This window comes from Coccinella septempunctata, chromosome 2, assembly GCF_907165205.1.
Source record: "Coccinella septempunctata chromosome 2, icCocSept1.1, whole genome shotgun sequence".
In the NCBI taxonomy this organism is placed as follows: Eukaryota; Metazoa; Arthropoda; class Insecta; order Coleoptera; family Coccinellidae; genus Coccinella; species Coccinella septempunctata.
Window position 1 is genome coordinate 41933897 of NC_058190.1, and position 17413 is coordinate 41951309.

General features: G+C 36.7%; 1 protein-coding gene across 1 annotated transcript in view; it reads left to right on the forward strand.

Moving 5' to 3' along the window:
• Positions 1 to 600: 600 nt before the first annotated feature.
• Positions 601 to 17413, forward strand: part of LOC123308066 (sodium channel protein 60E-like) — a 176680-nt gene continuing 159867 nt past the window's right edge. Inside the window, exon 1 of the mRNA XM_044890601.1 lies at positions 601 to 1238. Within this exon, the coding sequence (XP_044746536.1) occupies positions 651 to 1238 (588 nt within the window). The 5' untranslated portion in view covers positions 601 to 650. The remainder of the gene's footprint in view (positions 1239 to 17413) is intronic.

Here is a 17413-nt window from a genome sequence, read left to right on the forward strand (position 1 = left end):
TTAAACGCTCCATTATGACGACTTCTGTTGAAAAAAAAACCCTCACCTTCAAATACACCCTGTATAGTGCTTCATTTAATAGAAGAAGTATAAAAATGTATTAGCTATTGAAGACTGATTTATTCAGAACCACTTCATTATTTGACAGGACACCCTGAACATTTAACATATATCTACTTGAAAAAAGTAGTCGTTATATATTTTCGAAGTAATCTAAGACATAAATTAAAAATTTGGACTCGATTTTGCTACCTGGGAATCTTTACAACACGAAGAAAATCCTGAAAGCACAAAGCCTACCCTATACGATGAGCTGCATTATCATGGGAAATATACAAGTTCGGCACCTGATAACCACCCCCGTACACCTCCCGATACCATAGCAATGACCCGAAATGGACACATTACCGCCAGCCCCCAAGTGATCTACGAATCCGTCGAAAACATTTAACTGTGGAGCGATGCCATTCTCACCCCAACGCCAATTGTAGAATCATTAATAACCACAAACCCCATCATTCAGCGTCCTCCTGAGCCGGCCCTGCACGGCGCCGTCGCCAGAGCGCGATCAAGACCCAGGGCGGCTAGTTCAGTGCGAGCTACCGCGATGGCCGAACGCTTGAAGGGCCTTTTCGCGCCCTAGCAACCAAATGTCGAGCTCACCGACTACGCCGCCGAAACCGGCGTCACCCATCCTGCCCACGCTGCCCCCAAGACCGAACCGCGAAGAACCCACCATCGAGGACGTCGTCGAGCCCGCTTTCGCCCAGGACGAGCCCAGTGATAGAAACGAGGAAGCTAGTGATCACCTTCTGGAGCGCAGTGATCCTGGCGAACGCTTCAATCACAGTGATCCGCTGCTCGATCACAGCGACCGACTCCTCAACCCTGAAAACCTGTCGAGTGAACCACCTAGGTCCAAGAGACCGCTGTCGTACCCATGTGGGCCGGATTCGAAACCCGATTCGCATACGGTGGAATTTAAATTGTCCACGAGTCAGTCGGAGACGTTCAAGCAGCCTTCGACTAGGGGTCGGGCCCAGGTGAAGCCCTTCACCAGGGAGTCTCTGGAAAGGTTGGAGAAGAAGACCCTCCAGTTGGTTCGCGAGTACGGGTTTACGCCGCGTAAAAAATTGAGTGTGGAGGATGGCTCCAGGTTACCTACGAAGTACGAACCGTTTCCACCTCACCTGTATGGAAGACCGCTTGAGGAAATCGACAATTTCATTTATGACGAGGTAAAGTTCAGTGTTGTCTATCAACATGACGAATACACACAGCATGTTTCAGAAACACATACCATCCTTGCTGAATCTATCAATGGTTCATGAAAACAAAAAATCTAAATCCCTTTAAATACGAAAAATTTCTTTAATATCTACTTAGAAACAACAGTACGGATTTCATATGAATTCATACGCTTATAAATTCCCCTAGTAAGGTTATCGATCCGATGAAATAGCGGGTCAACTAAGTGTTTGTTTCGTGTAGATTTTTCGAATTGAAGTTACTCGCCAATGAAGGTTTATTTCCAACGGGATGTGAATGCGCATAGGACTGTATTATTTTTATGTTTCTGATTTTCTGCGCTGATATCTGGAGCGACGAAAGAACTTTCCAAGAAGTTTGTTTGGCTTTCCTGGAGTTCGCAGATATATAGGAGAGCCTCTTTATCATTTTTTGTCCCAACGAATTCAACTAGCTAGACGATTCTACAAGGTGAACCAGAAATGTCGAGCAGTGTTTCTAGGGAAACATCGAAAAATAAGTGGTCTAATGAAGTAATACCCGAAACCGACAATTAAGGGTGCTACAACCCTCGGAAAGGGAGTTGACACGTTATTTGTTTATGATTTCACGTTGTTTTCAAGGTAACACACTTTTCTGAAATTGTTCTTTCAGTAGTTTTCATGATACGCATAGAAATAGTACTCTTAGCCCCTTGAAATATTATTCAAAACTTATACGAGTTAATGATAGATAGGTTCGTCTTTCAAAAGTATACCCTATAGCAAGATGATCCAAAATTGTCGACCAGTCTTCTGAATAGTGCTAGGGGTGATACAATGAAAAGAAATGCATATGTAGTATTTGTTGAATGAACTGAAAATAAATAATTCTTCATGCTTGATAAATTTCAACAGATTCAACTCTAAGTAAAAACATATCATCAGAAGAATTATAGAAATATGAGAAGTTATTTTGAAAACTTAAAAACCTCAAGTAAAATCGGTTGCTTTTACATCAGTTATAGCTGTGAGTATATTCATTGAGTTAATACAGAATACAGAATGGTAATAGTGCGTCATAATTTTATTTGGGTTGAATGAATAGCTTCGAAAGTGTCCAAAAACTACTCTTCGAAAATACCTACATTCTCGTTGCCACTGACTGTTTAGCCAAAAGATTGATAATTCAAAAGTAACCTAGATGGACTACCACTACCACTAATAATTATTTCACATGAACGAATGAGGCAGTGTTCCAAAAAAAGACGTTAAAAATCAATAATGTTTTCTTAACATTTTAAAATTAAAAATAAGCGAAGGAAAAGCCAATTGACCTATCAAACCTCTCTGGCACTCCAAGGAAATCGAGCTGCTAAAAGTTCCGGGTAAGAAGATATGCCCCATTTTAAGTGCTCCGTTCCATAATAGCACTCATGAAAACTACCCCTATACGCCAAAGTTGTTTATCGATGCTTCGGAAAGGAACAAATTTTTCAGCTTAGAGACGTACTATAAACTGAGTATCGGAAAGTGTATGAAAAATGTGAATATAGAAGTGGCTCGATATAAAAGTCATAAAAGGCTAACGAAATTTTTTGTGAGAATTGGTTTCAGGTTCTCTATTTCGTTTTCCAATCCTTGGAGGCGAGAATGAAAAATATTTTATGCTCAGGGAGTTAAAATGCAATTCAAAGCTCGTGTTCACCCTAGAACTGCACTGCTCAAAGATTGAGGTAGATATTTGAAGGAAAACTTACTTTTTTGCGCTTGATAATTTAATTGATCCATCCTAGTGAAATTTTTCTGGATTTAAGTTGGAATTTACATGTTACAATTTCTAGTTGAATGATAGAATTCCAACAGGGAAATGATTTTATATACCTAGTATCTATTTCAATATAAAGTACTCCCCATTCGCAGGCTTATTTCATTAATGGTAATGATTTCTCCAAAACGATTTGTTACACATATTAACTATTGAATATAGTAATTTAAGCGGAAATTAGTGCCATTACGCACTTCTATTTACCATCACTCATAACATCCTACTCCAATGGCGTACCTTTACATATTCTACCTTGGTTATTATGAAACCCCAAGGGTTACTCGGGTTAAAATGTAGCGTTCAAAATTTATATAGAGCCAGTTTTCTCGTTCAAGGAAAACTCATTCATCGTTTGAATTTCAAGGCAGATCTCGCTTAGTTTACTCACATTAATTATTGCTCAAATCCAGTAACTTTCCTTTATAATAATTAATGAGAGAAACGCACAAAGCACACACATGGAGAAGGGGTTTCTGTGCATGAGGTTAAATGGTTTTTCAATAGGGTAATGGGCAATCTAGACATAGTAGGAAACGAGGAACGATGGGACGTTTTATATTGTTTGTTGAGTATCATTCAACATTGATGTTATGTTGAACCTCTTTTGATTATTGTGGAGGCGTGTTGAAGAATCAATTGATAGAGAAATTAAAATATAGCTTTGCCATTTGAAATTACACTGAACAGCAGTCTTTTTTATCTGAATGACAGTTGCTCATCAATACGTTAAAAATAAAAGTCAATAGGTTCAACTTGAACTTGACCTTAGTGGCAGACTTTTCCTTGGTTTACAGATATAAATTATCAACTCATGAATTGGCAATGAATTTCGAACCAACCATTATACAGTTGGGATTCCCAAATGTCTATAATTACACGATTAACCTGTTTACATTCTCTTGTGGCTCACATTTCCTGGTGTAAATCAACCATGAACAATCCAAACTGAATGTCTATTCAACCAACTGCATAAGCTTGCATGAGTATCTATCTGCTCAACTAGAGCTCGCCTCTTCAGTAGTTCTATTGCATAATTGAACAAATAATTCAATTGAAATAACCTCAAGACTCAGGAATTTGCGTTGTACTGGTGGCTTATTTAATATCTTTTATAATGGAACAAAATACCTACTGCCAGATTTTGTTTCAGACTCGGTTTCATACTATACTCCAAAGTGCTTCCAGCTATATAAGCAATCATAAAATTCTCTACGTTGAGAATCCGAATCAATTTCGAATATCCTTCTTCTCTGAAAGCAGAGGATAAAATGTGTTAAAGTCCTGATGAAAGCTTCTCAAACTCTCTATCCACTATGCTGTTCAATATACATCTCGGTAACAAAGTTTGGCGATTTGATTTTCGTAACTTCAAAGTATGAAAACTATTAAGAACAAAGCGTTGGGGTTGAAAGTTTTCAATTCGAAGATATTTCGCTAAAATACATTTCGTGTTTCATGAAGTCGCTCGCGGAATATGATATCACTTTTGGTTCAATTTCTATACCTAGTTATACTCCCAAATAAAAAGAATAGCTATGGAATTTTTCAGTAGTTGATTTTATAGCGATTTACTCTTTTATGTACAGTGTTTTATATTGAGAATTAACAGAATATTTTACGCTTTAAAAAATAGCTCGACAGAAATTCCTTTAATAAACTATGTATTAATACTTTTACTTATCTTTATTATTAGAATAATTATTCAATCCTTTTTTTTTATGTATCCAATTATCAATGAAATGTCAGTTTATTATAAGGTTCAACTACAATTCTTTAATTGATCATTGATAATTCTTAGATATCCAGCAATACAGAGTGTGAGGTGAAAATTGAAACAAAGTAGATATTACACAAGTGCTGGTCTCTAACTTGGAATGAATTCAGTAAACTAACGACAGTTTATTTGTATCCATTGATACTTTCGCCCCAATTTATTGAATTCGGAGGTAAAGCCATATTACAAGGATACCTAATGTTATCAGGATCAATATTCACTCAAACCTCACCTTTTTCAGGGTCAATCAATGAGAACAGGTTTCATATTTTCAGCGAGAGCATAAATTGAAATTGTTGTTCGAGAATGGCAAACAAGGAGGAAGTGGAAAGCTTGGTTCGTTGCAAAATTAGATTTATTTCCCCCTTCGAAAAATATACCGTGAAAGGCAATTCCATCAGGATCAAAATTCCGCTTAGTCCTGATAAAGCTGCTATTCAAGAACGATAGTGTTCGGAACCAGAGCAGCAATGCATAATTTATTCCTTAATTATTCTAGAAAACAGCTTCGACTCCAATTCAGACTTCTGGCACGAAGGATTATATTTTGTCGTTGTTGATAGAGATTTTCCATAATAGCAGCAATGCAGGGTCAGATAGTTCAGGTCTACTCTAAATTGGACATGGTAGTCACAGAATAATGGGTTTGAGCTATATCGAGGATATCATAGAGGCAGGTTATCATTATCATATGTTGTGTTTGGCATGAGAAATTAAAATTTATGGATAATTTATTGGCGGAAATGAGGAACTTTGATTCAATGGAAGTCTTCAGATATCTTCCATAAAAAAACATTTTACCACAATTGAATAGTTGGATAGTTTTAAAATATATGTTTCAGTCTAGGGTCAGACTAAAAAAAATCAATTTTTTGCTGTTTTTCTATCGAGTAACCAGAAAAAGAATTTTGGAAGAGCATGTATATGAAGAACCAAGTTTTTTCTACACAAAACTCAACCTCAGGATCTCAAAATTTCAGCTTCCCAAATTATGAAATCTCTTTTTTACGCTCATTTTATTGGTTTCTGTTTTTTAGGCAATTTTTTGTGGAAAACCCTTAATGTCTCCGAATGTATCAGGAATAGGGATAAGCAAGTAATAGACAAAAATATTTAGATAGGGATAGAGAATCGAAAAAAGTTATAATGAATAGTGTGTCCCATTTGAAATAAGAAAGTTCGAAGTATTTTCTCCTATAAGCTGCAACGTCGCAACATTGAAAATATGAGGATGTTTGAATATCTAGTTAGCCTAGATCAGTTCCTTGCATAAAAAAGTTATGCGTCACCATAGCAACGAACAATAATTCATTGGAAGTGTCAGTGTGAAGTTTGATGTCAAAAAAGTGAACCAGAGTTAAGCAATAAATTTAAAAAAAGAAGATGTCCACCGAAATTGTGAAAATCGAAAAATTGGAGTATCGAGCCATCATCAAGTATCTGTATTTAAAGGGGTTGAGAGGTAAGCAAATTTACGAAGATATGCTCAATACCCTTGGTGATCAATGTCCTTCGTATGCGACCGTGAAAAATTGTACTTCAAAAGAGGTAAATTTTCCATTGAAGATGATGACCGATCGGGAAGACCAGTTTCTGTGTCAGTTCCCGAAAATGTCGATGCAGTTCATGACATGATTTTATCGGACCGTCAAATTGGGCTTAAACGGATATCTGAAGCACTGAATATTTCATACGAACGCGTTCATCATATAGTTCACGTCAATTTGGACATGAGAAAAATTGCTGCAAAATGGATCCCCAAATCTTTGAATGTTGACCAAAAGCGTGCAAGGGTAGAAGCATCGCGTTCGATCAGTTTTTTGGGATTGCCATGTAGTAATCATGATTGATTTTTGGATAAGGGTAGAACAATAACCCGAGATTACTATTCGACAATACTGACCACTCTACGGAAAAAAATTAAAGAGAAAAGACGCGGAAAGCTATCCAAAGGTGTTTTGTTTTTGCAGGACAACGGCCCTGCACACAAATCTCATGTTGCCAATCAAAAAATTCGTGATTTAGGGTTTGAATTACTAGAAAACCCCCCTTATTCACCAGATTTGGCTCCATCCGACTATCATCTCTTTGCTCAACTGAAATAACGTTTAAAAGGTTGTAAATTTTTTTCCAACGAGGAGCTAATAATAGTTGTCGAGGTCTGGTTTACAGAGCAAGAAGAAACATTTTTTGAAAGGTCTAGAGACGTTGCAGGTTCGCTGTAATAAATGTATCCGAATAAGAGGAGAATATGTTGAGTAATTTTGAGATTGAAATTTTGTTTGGTTCTATAGTAGGCTAAGAATTTCTCAATATATCCTGATAGATCAGAAGCGCAGGAATCAAATTTTATGATCCGTTCTCTGTAAATGTCTAATAAACCACCCACCCTGTATAAATGCAAACTTTCGTGCTTGGATTACAGAAATACTTATTTGCCTTTCCCATAAGAGGACATGGAAAAAATCGTTGAATTTCCATTTTCACCAAATTGAGTTTCGTCCATTCTGTTCAAATAAGGGCATTTCCCAATTTTCCTTGTTAGGACTAACCATCGACATTTCCAATCGAAAGGTCAGTGCGCACCTCAATGAGGTGTGGAGATACGGAATTTTCATTCTCCCTTTACTGAAAACCCTTCTCGCCGTGAAATAATTAAATTACGACCGGAAAAACAGGCCTTAGATCTGCTTTATTTCATACTATTGGGTATATAATTTCCCACGGGATACCCTCGGTCTTGGCCGCCGTGAATCCCGATAGTGAAATAAAAATACATCCACAGAATCCTGCAGTACGAATCCAGGTTTACACTTCCAGCGGAAAAATTGTAGAACCAACATTCGAAAAACTCATAAAAGTTCTCACCAAGCATTCCTGCGTTTAATTGAAATATACGGTATTTTACTTGACATAACGCAGTACTGCGAAGTGTAAGAGGTCGAATTCTTTACTTTTTGCGTTTCACGGTTATTTATGTAGAATTTTCTGTCGTGAATAATTGATAGGTAGGGTCGGAACTTACAATCTTGGAGATGAATGGTTCATTTCACAAGTGGCTTTCTTTGTACGTGCCTCGGAATTTTCAGATGCGGAAATTCATTTCTGTAGATCTCAAAAGTTGAAAGTGTTAAAAAAAATTTGCAGAAATTTTTATCGTGATAGTCATTCGCTCGGTCATTCTAGGCAGCTGGTGACTTTTGCCTTTCGAACCATACTGTGTTTCAAATATTGAAGCTAGAAAAATTAAAACATATTCACAGGATAGAACATTTTCTGATCTATAAAAAAATCAAAAAGTAAACAAAAACAAAAACGTTTCCCTGCAAAGAAAAATTGAATAGAAAAATTCGGTATGCTTTCACATGTCATGAAAATGTAATAATTTCAGAAAAGTGCTGCTTATTGTCAATACAAAAGCGCCTTTTTATAAGCAGTGTGCATTGTTCGTGTCACATTTCTAGGTAAACACTACATACACTTGATTCATTCCTCTGTTGGTATAGATCTTCACATTTTTCTGAACAATGGTAATCGGGTTCTTTCGCTTTTGGAATAGAAAGCTTCTGTCAGCGTCTATGAATTTTTTCTAATTGTCTCTTTTTCTAATCGATAGAATCTTGTAACTTATTTTTAGCAGAACTAGTTAAGGACAAATATGATGAAACCTTTCTTTTCTTCTTCTAGGCGTCTCGTTTCTTCCAGCTGTTGTTAATAGGGACTATCTGTAATGATTTGTGAATGCATGGTAACTTTTCCTACTTTCCTTCACGTTTTTCTCTCACATATTGGTTAAATGCTAGATTTTGGTTTGAGATATGGTCAACATGTCTATATATTTTCTCAAAGCAGTATTCATAAGACGTTTGTTGTCAGTGAATTCCCATCGCAGTCTCCTCTACTGAAGTAGATCTAGGACCAATGAAAATACATTCAATTATTTCATTTGTATCCCGCCTGTTTACGATGCAAGGAAAAAAGAAAAGAAATGCTGCTCATCGATCTTCAGCAGTAAACTTTTCCGTTACCGGTAGATTCAGGTGACTTGGGACAGTCCTGTAACCTGAGACAATTACCCCCTTGCAGATTTCTTCGTTTCTTACCATTTATTAGTGAAGGGACAAACTTATAAGATTGTGTAGCATCTGTTCGGTTAGTTTAACAGTTAATTCTGTTGAGTTTGTCGTGACCAGTGCGTTTGAATTGACTGGAAAAATTAACGAATTTAGGAGAGTAAAAGCGCGTTTTTTATGCCCCTTATAGTTTCTAGTGTCCTGCACATGTGTTTCACTTTGTGCATGTGTAATTTTTTTTTTCTGGATACGTGGGATATTGGGATATAAGATATGTCAGGAAACAAGGTTGTTTACAAATCAAACGGCAACATGCATCTCATTCATTTATTTTGTTGTTTCATAGGGTGACTTGGGACAATGCCGAATAGATACAAGCGGCGCATTGGCAGAAAGAAATATGCCGGTTTTTCGCAGGATATTATTATTTACGTTATTTCCACAGAGAAATCACCAAAGAATGAAAGAAATCAAAGTTCCCTTGATTTGTTTAGTTTTTTTTACATTTGAGTTGCAATATATTTACTTTCGCTGTAATAGGGGTTTATCATTTAATTTCCTTACCGAATTTCAACTATATAATCAAAAATTCTAACTTTTCAAAACCATACACCGTCCCAAGTCACCTATTACATTTGAGAGTTGAGGAATCAATGGATTTTAACTTTTGTCCCAACTCGGTGGGTGACTTGGGACAAGTATATCATGTAATTTTTTTTAAAATTTATATCCGAATTCTGAAGCATGGTATATATACCTATCAATAGTCTGAGTCATTAAGCATATTTGAACCTCCTTCTCACATGGAAATAGGTCACAGTTTTTGAAATATGATAAGTTCAATTTCAAAATCGTCCCAAGTAACCCGAATATACTATAGTCGAGCTAGTATTGTAGGGCTCGGAGTAGCAGGATGCATACAAGAGGTGGAGTGGAGTGGAGTGCATACAAGAGGTGGAGCAACCATCAAATCAACAATGTCGTCATTAATTCTTCACTGTAATAATGCCCATATGATGTACCCATGCGAACACTTACCCTCTCACATTTTCCCTAGGGAGCCAGAAAATGAAACGTTATAGAGTTAACATATTTATATTTAGATGAATATGCGCGCGATCGAATACATATTATTTATCAGTATCGGATTCGAAACTTAGATCTGACAGAATTTGCAGAGATGCTTAAAATTAACAATAGAACTACTAAGTATGTTTAATTGATTGCAAATTAAAAGGTAACGTTGTACACACAATACTATGAAAAAACTAATAGACGATTCTGCGCCTTTGCTTCACCCAAATGAACCCCGATCTCTAACATTTGGAAGCTAAAGGACAGAGTGTTTCAAAATTACGACCTCGATCTTAAGACCAAGACAGCTTTACAGAAGCGAAAGCTGGACGCCCTACAGGCGACATATTAAACAGCTTGAACAAACGCAACAACGTCATCTAAGACAAATAATGCACATCAGATGGTTCCACAAAGTTTCGAAAACAGAAGTCTTGCAACGCGCGAGTTGTACAACAATTGAGACTCTAGTAACGAGGTACCGACTCAGATGGAGCGGCCACATTCTGAGGATGCAAGACACAAGACTCCCCAAAACAGCTCTGTATGGCGAATTCACAGAGGGAGCCCGGAAACCAGGAGGCCAGTATAAGCCTAAGCCTAAGATATACTCAATCGATCCCTAATATCAGTTAATGCCAATCATAACTGGGAACGACTACCGTTAGACAGGTCACAGTGGAGGTCCTTGGTACGCAGATATAATGGAGACTCGATAAGGGTACATCGACGGCTAGATACGGTTAGTGACTATCCATGCCCGGAGTGTGGAAGGATCTGTAGGTCACGGTTAGGTCTCTTCAGTCACAGGAGGGCACACATTCGCAATTAGCCCTAAGAAATTATAAGTCTGTTCGCACCGATTTTTTTGTCTTATTGTAGACATTCCCGGTAACGGGAAGCAGCAATGATGATGATATCTCATACATTTCATAGCCAAGATACAAGCTGCCCTCACTCATTCACTGCGAATTCTTTAAGGCTCTTCCCTTTGCATTCAGCCTACGTTCAAACCTCTCGGGTTATAATTTCTGCTTTTCAATTGACTCAGTTATTCGAGCTCACTTCAAAGCATCTTTCTGTAAAATCTGTAGCTGCGAAGTTGCCTCCGTTTGGGCTTCGCATCCAGAACCAAGCGAAATAATAACTTCCCTTTAAGTTATTATTTCAATTAAAAAGTTATCTTGGACCTTGGACTTCCTTGCCATATTTTATGTAAAATATTACAGGTGACTGAAACTTATGTAAATATCTATTTCCTCCCAAAATGTGAACTAAGAGATCACGGTCCATCCAGCCTGCAATGGAATAATACTGAAGAAACTGCACCTTTAACGAGAATCACAAAGATGCAAGAGACCTACAAAGGAACACAAGAACCTTTGTGAAGATTTCCTATCAGTAGTCAGCTCTCGCCTGGAAATCTTAATCAACGAACAATAAGGAATCCCTGGTATGAATGAATGAATTTTTCAATTGAAACCATGCCGTGTCCAGTTGATATAACAAGGAACGCCGAACCGGAACAAACACCATTATTCAATTCCCTATCGTTAAGGTCCATCGTTGAAATGATTTCGCATACACATGCATTCGGACAAACTGATAAATACTTGGATTCGGTTCGGAACTGAACGATCTTTATCTGGGCTGACCACCAGATCCCCGGGTGATCGTACTGCGGAAAGGCCTGTTAGCTGATTAATTGCCTATTTCGTCCGCGGAATATCCGAGGATTTCAGCGTGAATTCACGGCTAAGTGATTTGTAGCGAACGTTGCATGTATATGTATCTAATCGGGGTTATTTCCTTATCCGGATGATCGGAATCATTCGAGTCCGATGAAGTTTAATTGGGTGATTCTTTCTGCCGAGACTATACAGGGTAATAAGTGTGATGACAAATTCGATGCTCACCACTGCTATCTTTAAAACTAAACAGGGTGTCCCAAATTTGATGTCCAGTGAGGGAATATCGGAAACTAGATGAGATAGAGCCAAACAGAAGGTGCTTTTCCCAGCTATTTTTCAGAGAAACAAAGAATGGTGAAAACCGTAGCCTCCTACGATTCTTCGTTTTTGAGTCATCAACAAAAATTTAGACTTTGACGAGTTCGAAAAGTTCTCATAACTCTTTTGTCTTCGAAGTTACAGACCTGAAACTTGAACCTTCCTTCTACAGGGCACTTTTTGAGTAGAATCCACTGGAAAGCTTGAAAAATTTTTTCCTCTTCTATATTTCGAATTAAGAAGCAAAGTTTTGTATTGAATTTGTCATCTCTGAATTGAAAAGAATTATTTTGAATCTCCCTTAAAAAGTCTGTGTCTGTAGAAGGTTAAAGTTTCAGATCTGTAACTTCAAAGTCAAAAAAGTTATGGGAACTTTTCCAAATAGTCAAAATCTAAATTTTTGTTAATAACTCAGAAGTAGGGGAGACTGGGGAGGGTTGATACGTTTTTTGGAATTTTCATTCTGGAAACTGAATTATATGAAGAAACAGGACTTTTCTCATATAATATAATGCTTCAATTAATCGTTCAACAAAATAAATATAGAAGTCTCAAAACATAACCATCTTATTCTATACAGAACGTTGAACACAAAAACATGCAAACTGTCTCAAGCCTCCCCACATATGGGAGGATTCATACGATGTACTGGGAGAGTAATCGAGAGGATTTTTAAGCTCAGTAGGTAGGTCAGCAATGATACTGGCTTGCTTTGGTCCCATAGATGTAGAAAAATCAGGAAATGGTCGGTTAGTCACTTCCGCACAAGAAAAGTCGGCCTCGTTAAATACGTGGGGATTGTACGGATAAATTCCAGTTGTTAAAAATCCCTTTGATATGTTGGATGATGAAAACGCCTTCATGTAGGCCTATCCAACTAGCTACGGAATATTTTTTCAAGAACATTCATGTATCAGGCCTCCCCACTACAAATGTCTCAAACCTCCCCGAAAGCAATTTTTAAAGTGATTTATGTTTTCATCTTATACTCATATATTTTGAAAGGCGAATAAAACTGTAAATTGAGTAGTTTTATGCATATTTCCCAGTGAAATGTTTGTTTATGCCGAAGAATTAATGCATGATCATAAAACCCTTAGGTAACTTGAGTAAAAACTTACAATTTCTGACCTCGAAACACTCTTCGTTGAATATTTCACAAACAAACTACTGTAAGCCTTACAGATTAACGTCACGCAATGCCCTCTGCCAAAGAATAGTGTTCACTAGTATAATACTTTTGAAAACGGCTACAGATCGCGGATATAAGCCTGTATCAAGCCTCCCCATGTATCAATGCTCCCTATTTTCCCCTATAGCATGAGGCTGTATTTTCTACCATTCTTTGTTTCTCTGAAAAAGAGCTAGAAAACGTAGAATCTGTTTTGCTCTAGCTCTTCTGCTTCCCGAGATCCCGTCACTAGACATCGAATTTGGGACACTCTGTACCACATAACACACCCATTTGATTTGACTTACTTTATGATCTGTACAAGATAGAATATCTGTTTATTAACGAAAAAGTTCTGCCTTTGCAAGTCCTCCAACATGGCGTCTCAATATCTTCCTTTTTTTCTAGATGTATAGCGAAAAATCAAAAATACAGGGTGAGTCTTTGACTCGTACAAATATTTTAACAGTAGTTTCTTGAGGTAAAAAGAAACACTTTTGTTCTATACCATTTTTTCTAATTCGGCAGTGATGAAAAGTTATAGCCATTTTAAATTTTCATAATGAGCTGTGTCACCCCTGGAAAAACAACATTACTTTCTGAATAACTAGCTAAATCTGTGATTCTACACATCTCTGGATCTTTCAAACAGAGCTGTATTTAGCCAAAGTACCCAATTTTTCAAATTTTACAGATACTTTTCAATTTTTGAACATTAAATTTCCCGCATTTTACTAAAAAATATGAAGAATACTTTTATTTTACAAAAAGTAAAAAAAAATCATTAGATAGCATCCAACTTAGTTTCAAGAGAATTCTTTGAATTTTTGGTATTTTTATGGTACAAAATGGTCATAATGAGAAAACTGGAAGACGTGGGTGATATCTTGTGTTCGAGAAGGATTGATCAAATAAATGAAGAAGTATATTCCAAAATTCATTTCATTCGATAAAACCAATTGTGAGATAGAACTAAAAATAAAACTTTTTCTGGTTTTTCAACAGCCTGTATTTTTCAAACCGAGCTGATTCGGAAACATATGAATGAGAAAGAAGTTTTTCTTTTGACCTAAAGAATCTACTGCTAAAATATTTGTAGGAGTCAAAGACTCGCCTGTTATATGATATTTTAAAATTGCTATATCTTCTTTCGTTTATGGACTTTTCCCATGAAATTTTGAAATCCTTCGATGTTATCGTCATATAATAAAATTATACCATTTTTATTGAAATCAGTGTAGTATATTTTGAGATAAGACACTCAACAACAGCCATATTGAATTTTCCAAATGAATAATAATATTCGTATTCAACGTTCGACTTAGTTGTTAGCTTATGAGGTTCAGAGTTCTATCCAAGTAGGGATTGGTCATGGAAAAATTACTCCTCATGTCTAAGTCTTCAGTACCTATTTCTTGTTTTGTCAGGTTTGAGTTTGACATACCTAAATACTAGCTTCTCTGGACTCATCTGGAGAAGATGTTTGTGTTTATGTGTTTCTCTAACAGATGGTGTGAAGAAGGTGGAAAAATAAAACAAAACAGTGACTATACATATATAGTCACTGTAGGAAAAACCATACATCATCTTTTTATTGAGCGTCCAGTATTGTTGCAAAGAAGAAATCTTACCTACCAAAGACACATCGCATGTGGTGATGAACTTGAACCGAGAAGTAAAAATTGTTTAATCCAAATGGGGAATGTAGAGAATTCTCTTCGTATATTTTTCATGGAGAATGCAGGTGTTTCGATTTTGGATGATGTTTATGAGTTCAAATTAGGAAGCAGAGTAGACCAATTGATTGACAGTCCAGATTTCAAATAAAGCTTCGGGAAATTCAGATAGTTCCTGAGATATGCCACGAGAGACAAACGACGAGAAAACATTGAATTATGATTAGAGACTTAACAACACTAGATATTTTGAAACATTCACTTCTGAAATTATGATCGACCAAAACATAGAAGAAACTATAATACTGTAAAACTTTTCAGTGAGAAACTTCTTCCAATAAAAAGTTTTGGAGTCGGTAGAGTTATATTTCATTTCAGACTGCGATTCAGAGAAGGAAAAAATCTACCAAAAATAGAAGAGTAAAAAGTTAGAATACTTTGAATATAACCTCAGGGTGTCAGTTATAACTTATAATATCAAAGGTACAGTCATTCGGAGCATCTGTGCGCACTTTTGCCTTTCAAGCCATACCCTGTTTCAAATGTTGAAGCTAGGAAAATTAAAACATATTCATAAGATAGAGAATTTTCTAATCTATAAGAAAACATCAAAAAGCAAACAAACAAAAACGTTTTCTTTCCGCAAAAAAGAATTTAATAGAGAAAGTCGGAGTGCGTTCACATGCCCCGTATTGCGGGTAAGTGTGCGCACCCTCACGGGGTAAATGAACGCAGTGCTTAGTGAACCACACAATCATAACAAATTACAAAATAATGTCATCTAAATGTTACAATATTAGAGAAATGCTGTTTATTGTCAATACAGAAGCGCCTTTTTACAAGCAGTGCATTATTGTTCGTGCCACAATTCTTGGTGAACACAACACTTGATACATTCCCCTGTTGGTGGCTCTTCATATTTTTCTGAACAAATAGGACAATATTGATCGAGTCTTAATCAAGAAAATCAACAATGTCATAATTTATTCCTCACTGAACTAATGCCCATATAATGAATCTATGCGCACACTTACCCGCGCACACTATCCCCAGTAAGCCAAAATTTGAATTGACGTTCTTATAGAGTTGAGCAGCTAAGAGAACCTAAACTTTTTTAATTATATATTTAGATTAATATGCCCATGATCGAATAAAATATTGTTTAACACTGACGGACTCGGAACTTGGACCTGGCAGAATTTGCAGAGATACTAAAAATTAATAAGAAAACTAGTGAATTTGATTGATTGCAAATAAAAAGTTAAAGAAACGTGGCACGGCGCACTCCTATAAAAAACTAATATGGCGATTCTGCTCTCTTGCTTCACCCAAATGAACCCCTCTTTCATACGTTGCATAGTCGAGATATACGCACTGCGCACACTTACCCACTGCGCTCAGTTACCCCGAATGACTCTACATGTCTCTAGATGACTGTTACCTTTTGTGCTATCACCCTATCTGAATGGACGTTGATGTCCGGAACGAAACATCCTGTATAGATACATGTGAAATGAAAAATTCCCCAAGAGTCCAATTTGATTAATCAACATGAAAACCTCTATATTTCATTCCGAACATCTCGGCGCCCCTAATTGAGAAATGTTTTTCGGACCGGTGTATCCATTTATCTGAAAGCCAACTTGTATTCCATTTCTGAAGGAACGAGGAAAGTTCGATTTTTCAACGTTATCTGACTTTTCCAAGAGAAAAGATGATGGAAGGCCGTGGCATGATACGGTTCAACTGCGAATGGAACAAACACATGCGCAAATAGAATAATTTTTTTGACGAATGGTTTTATTTTTTCCGAGCCGGGGGCAAATAACAAGTTCTTTGTGCGGATTCGGGAAGGAAAGGAAAAAAGTGGGATAGAGGTGGAATATTGTTTGACCCGAAATTTATAGGCGCAGGTTCGGACTGAACGCAGTCCATTTTGTCGATTCAGCGAAATTGTGAATGAGAGAATTGATGACATTTTATATGTCCACGGTAGGTGAATGAATTTTATGATTATAACCCTAATAACTATATACTTTGGAGACCTAATGAGTGGCACTTTATTCAACATTGTAGTGGACGTTTACACATAGTTGAACATCAACATTGGGGTCCATTATTTCCAATTGATGAACTTTCGACTACACATAGAAAAAAAATTTAAAATATTTACATATGTTGTTCATATTCAGGTGACCATAAATGAATATACAATGTTTAAAAATTGAAGCTTTTTGCACTAGAATCAAATCAAGTATTGCTATACAGGGTATAACAAATTGCTTGATTTTGGCTGTTTCTGGTACTTCTCGACTATCGTAGATTTGGGTGACTTGGGACGATTGTTGAATTCAACTTGTCATATTTTCGAAACGGCGACCTATTTTTATCTGAAAAAGAGGTTCAAAAATGCAAAGACTCAGACTATTGATTAGGATATATACCATGCTTCAGAATTCGGATATAAATTTTGAAAAAAATTAAATATATTATACTTGTCCCAGGTCACAATCCACAAGTTAAAATCTATTGATTTTTCAACTCTCAAATGAAATAGGTCAGTTGGGACGGTGTATACTTTC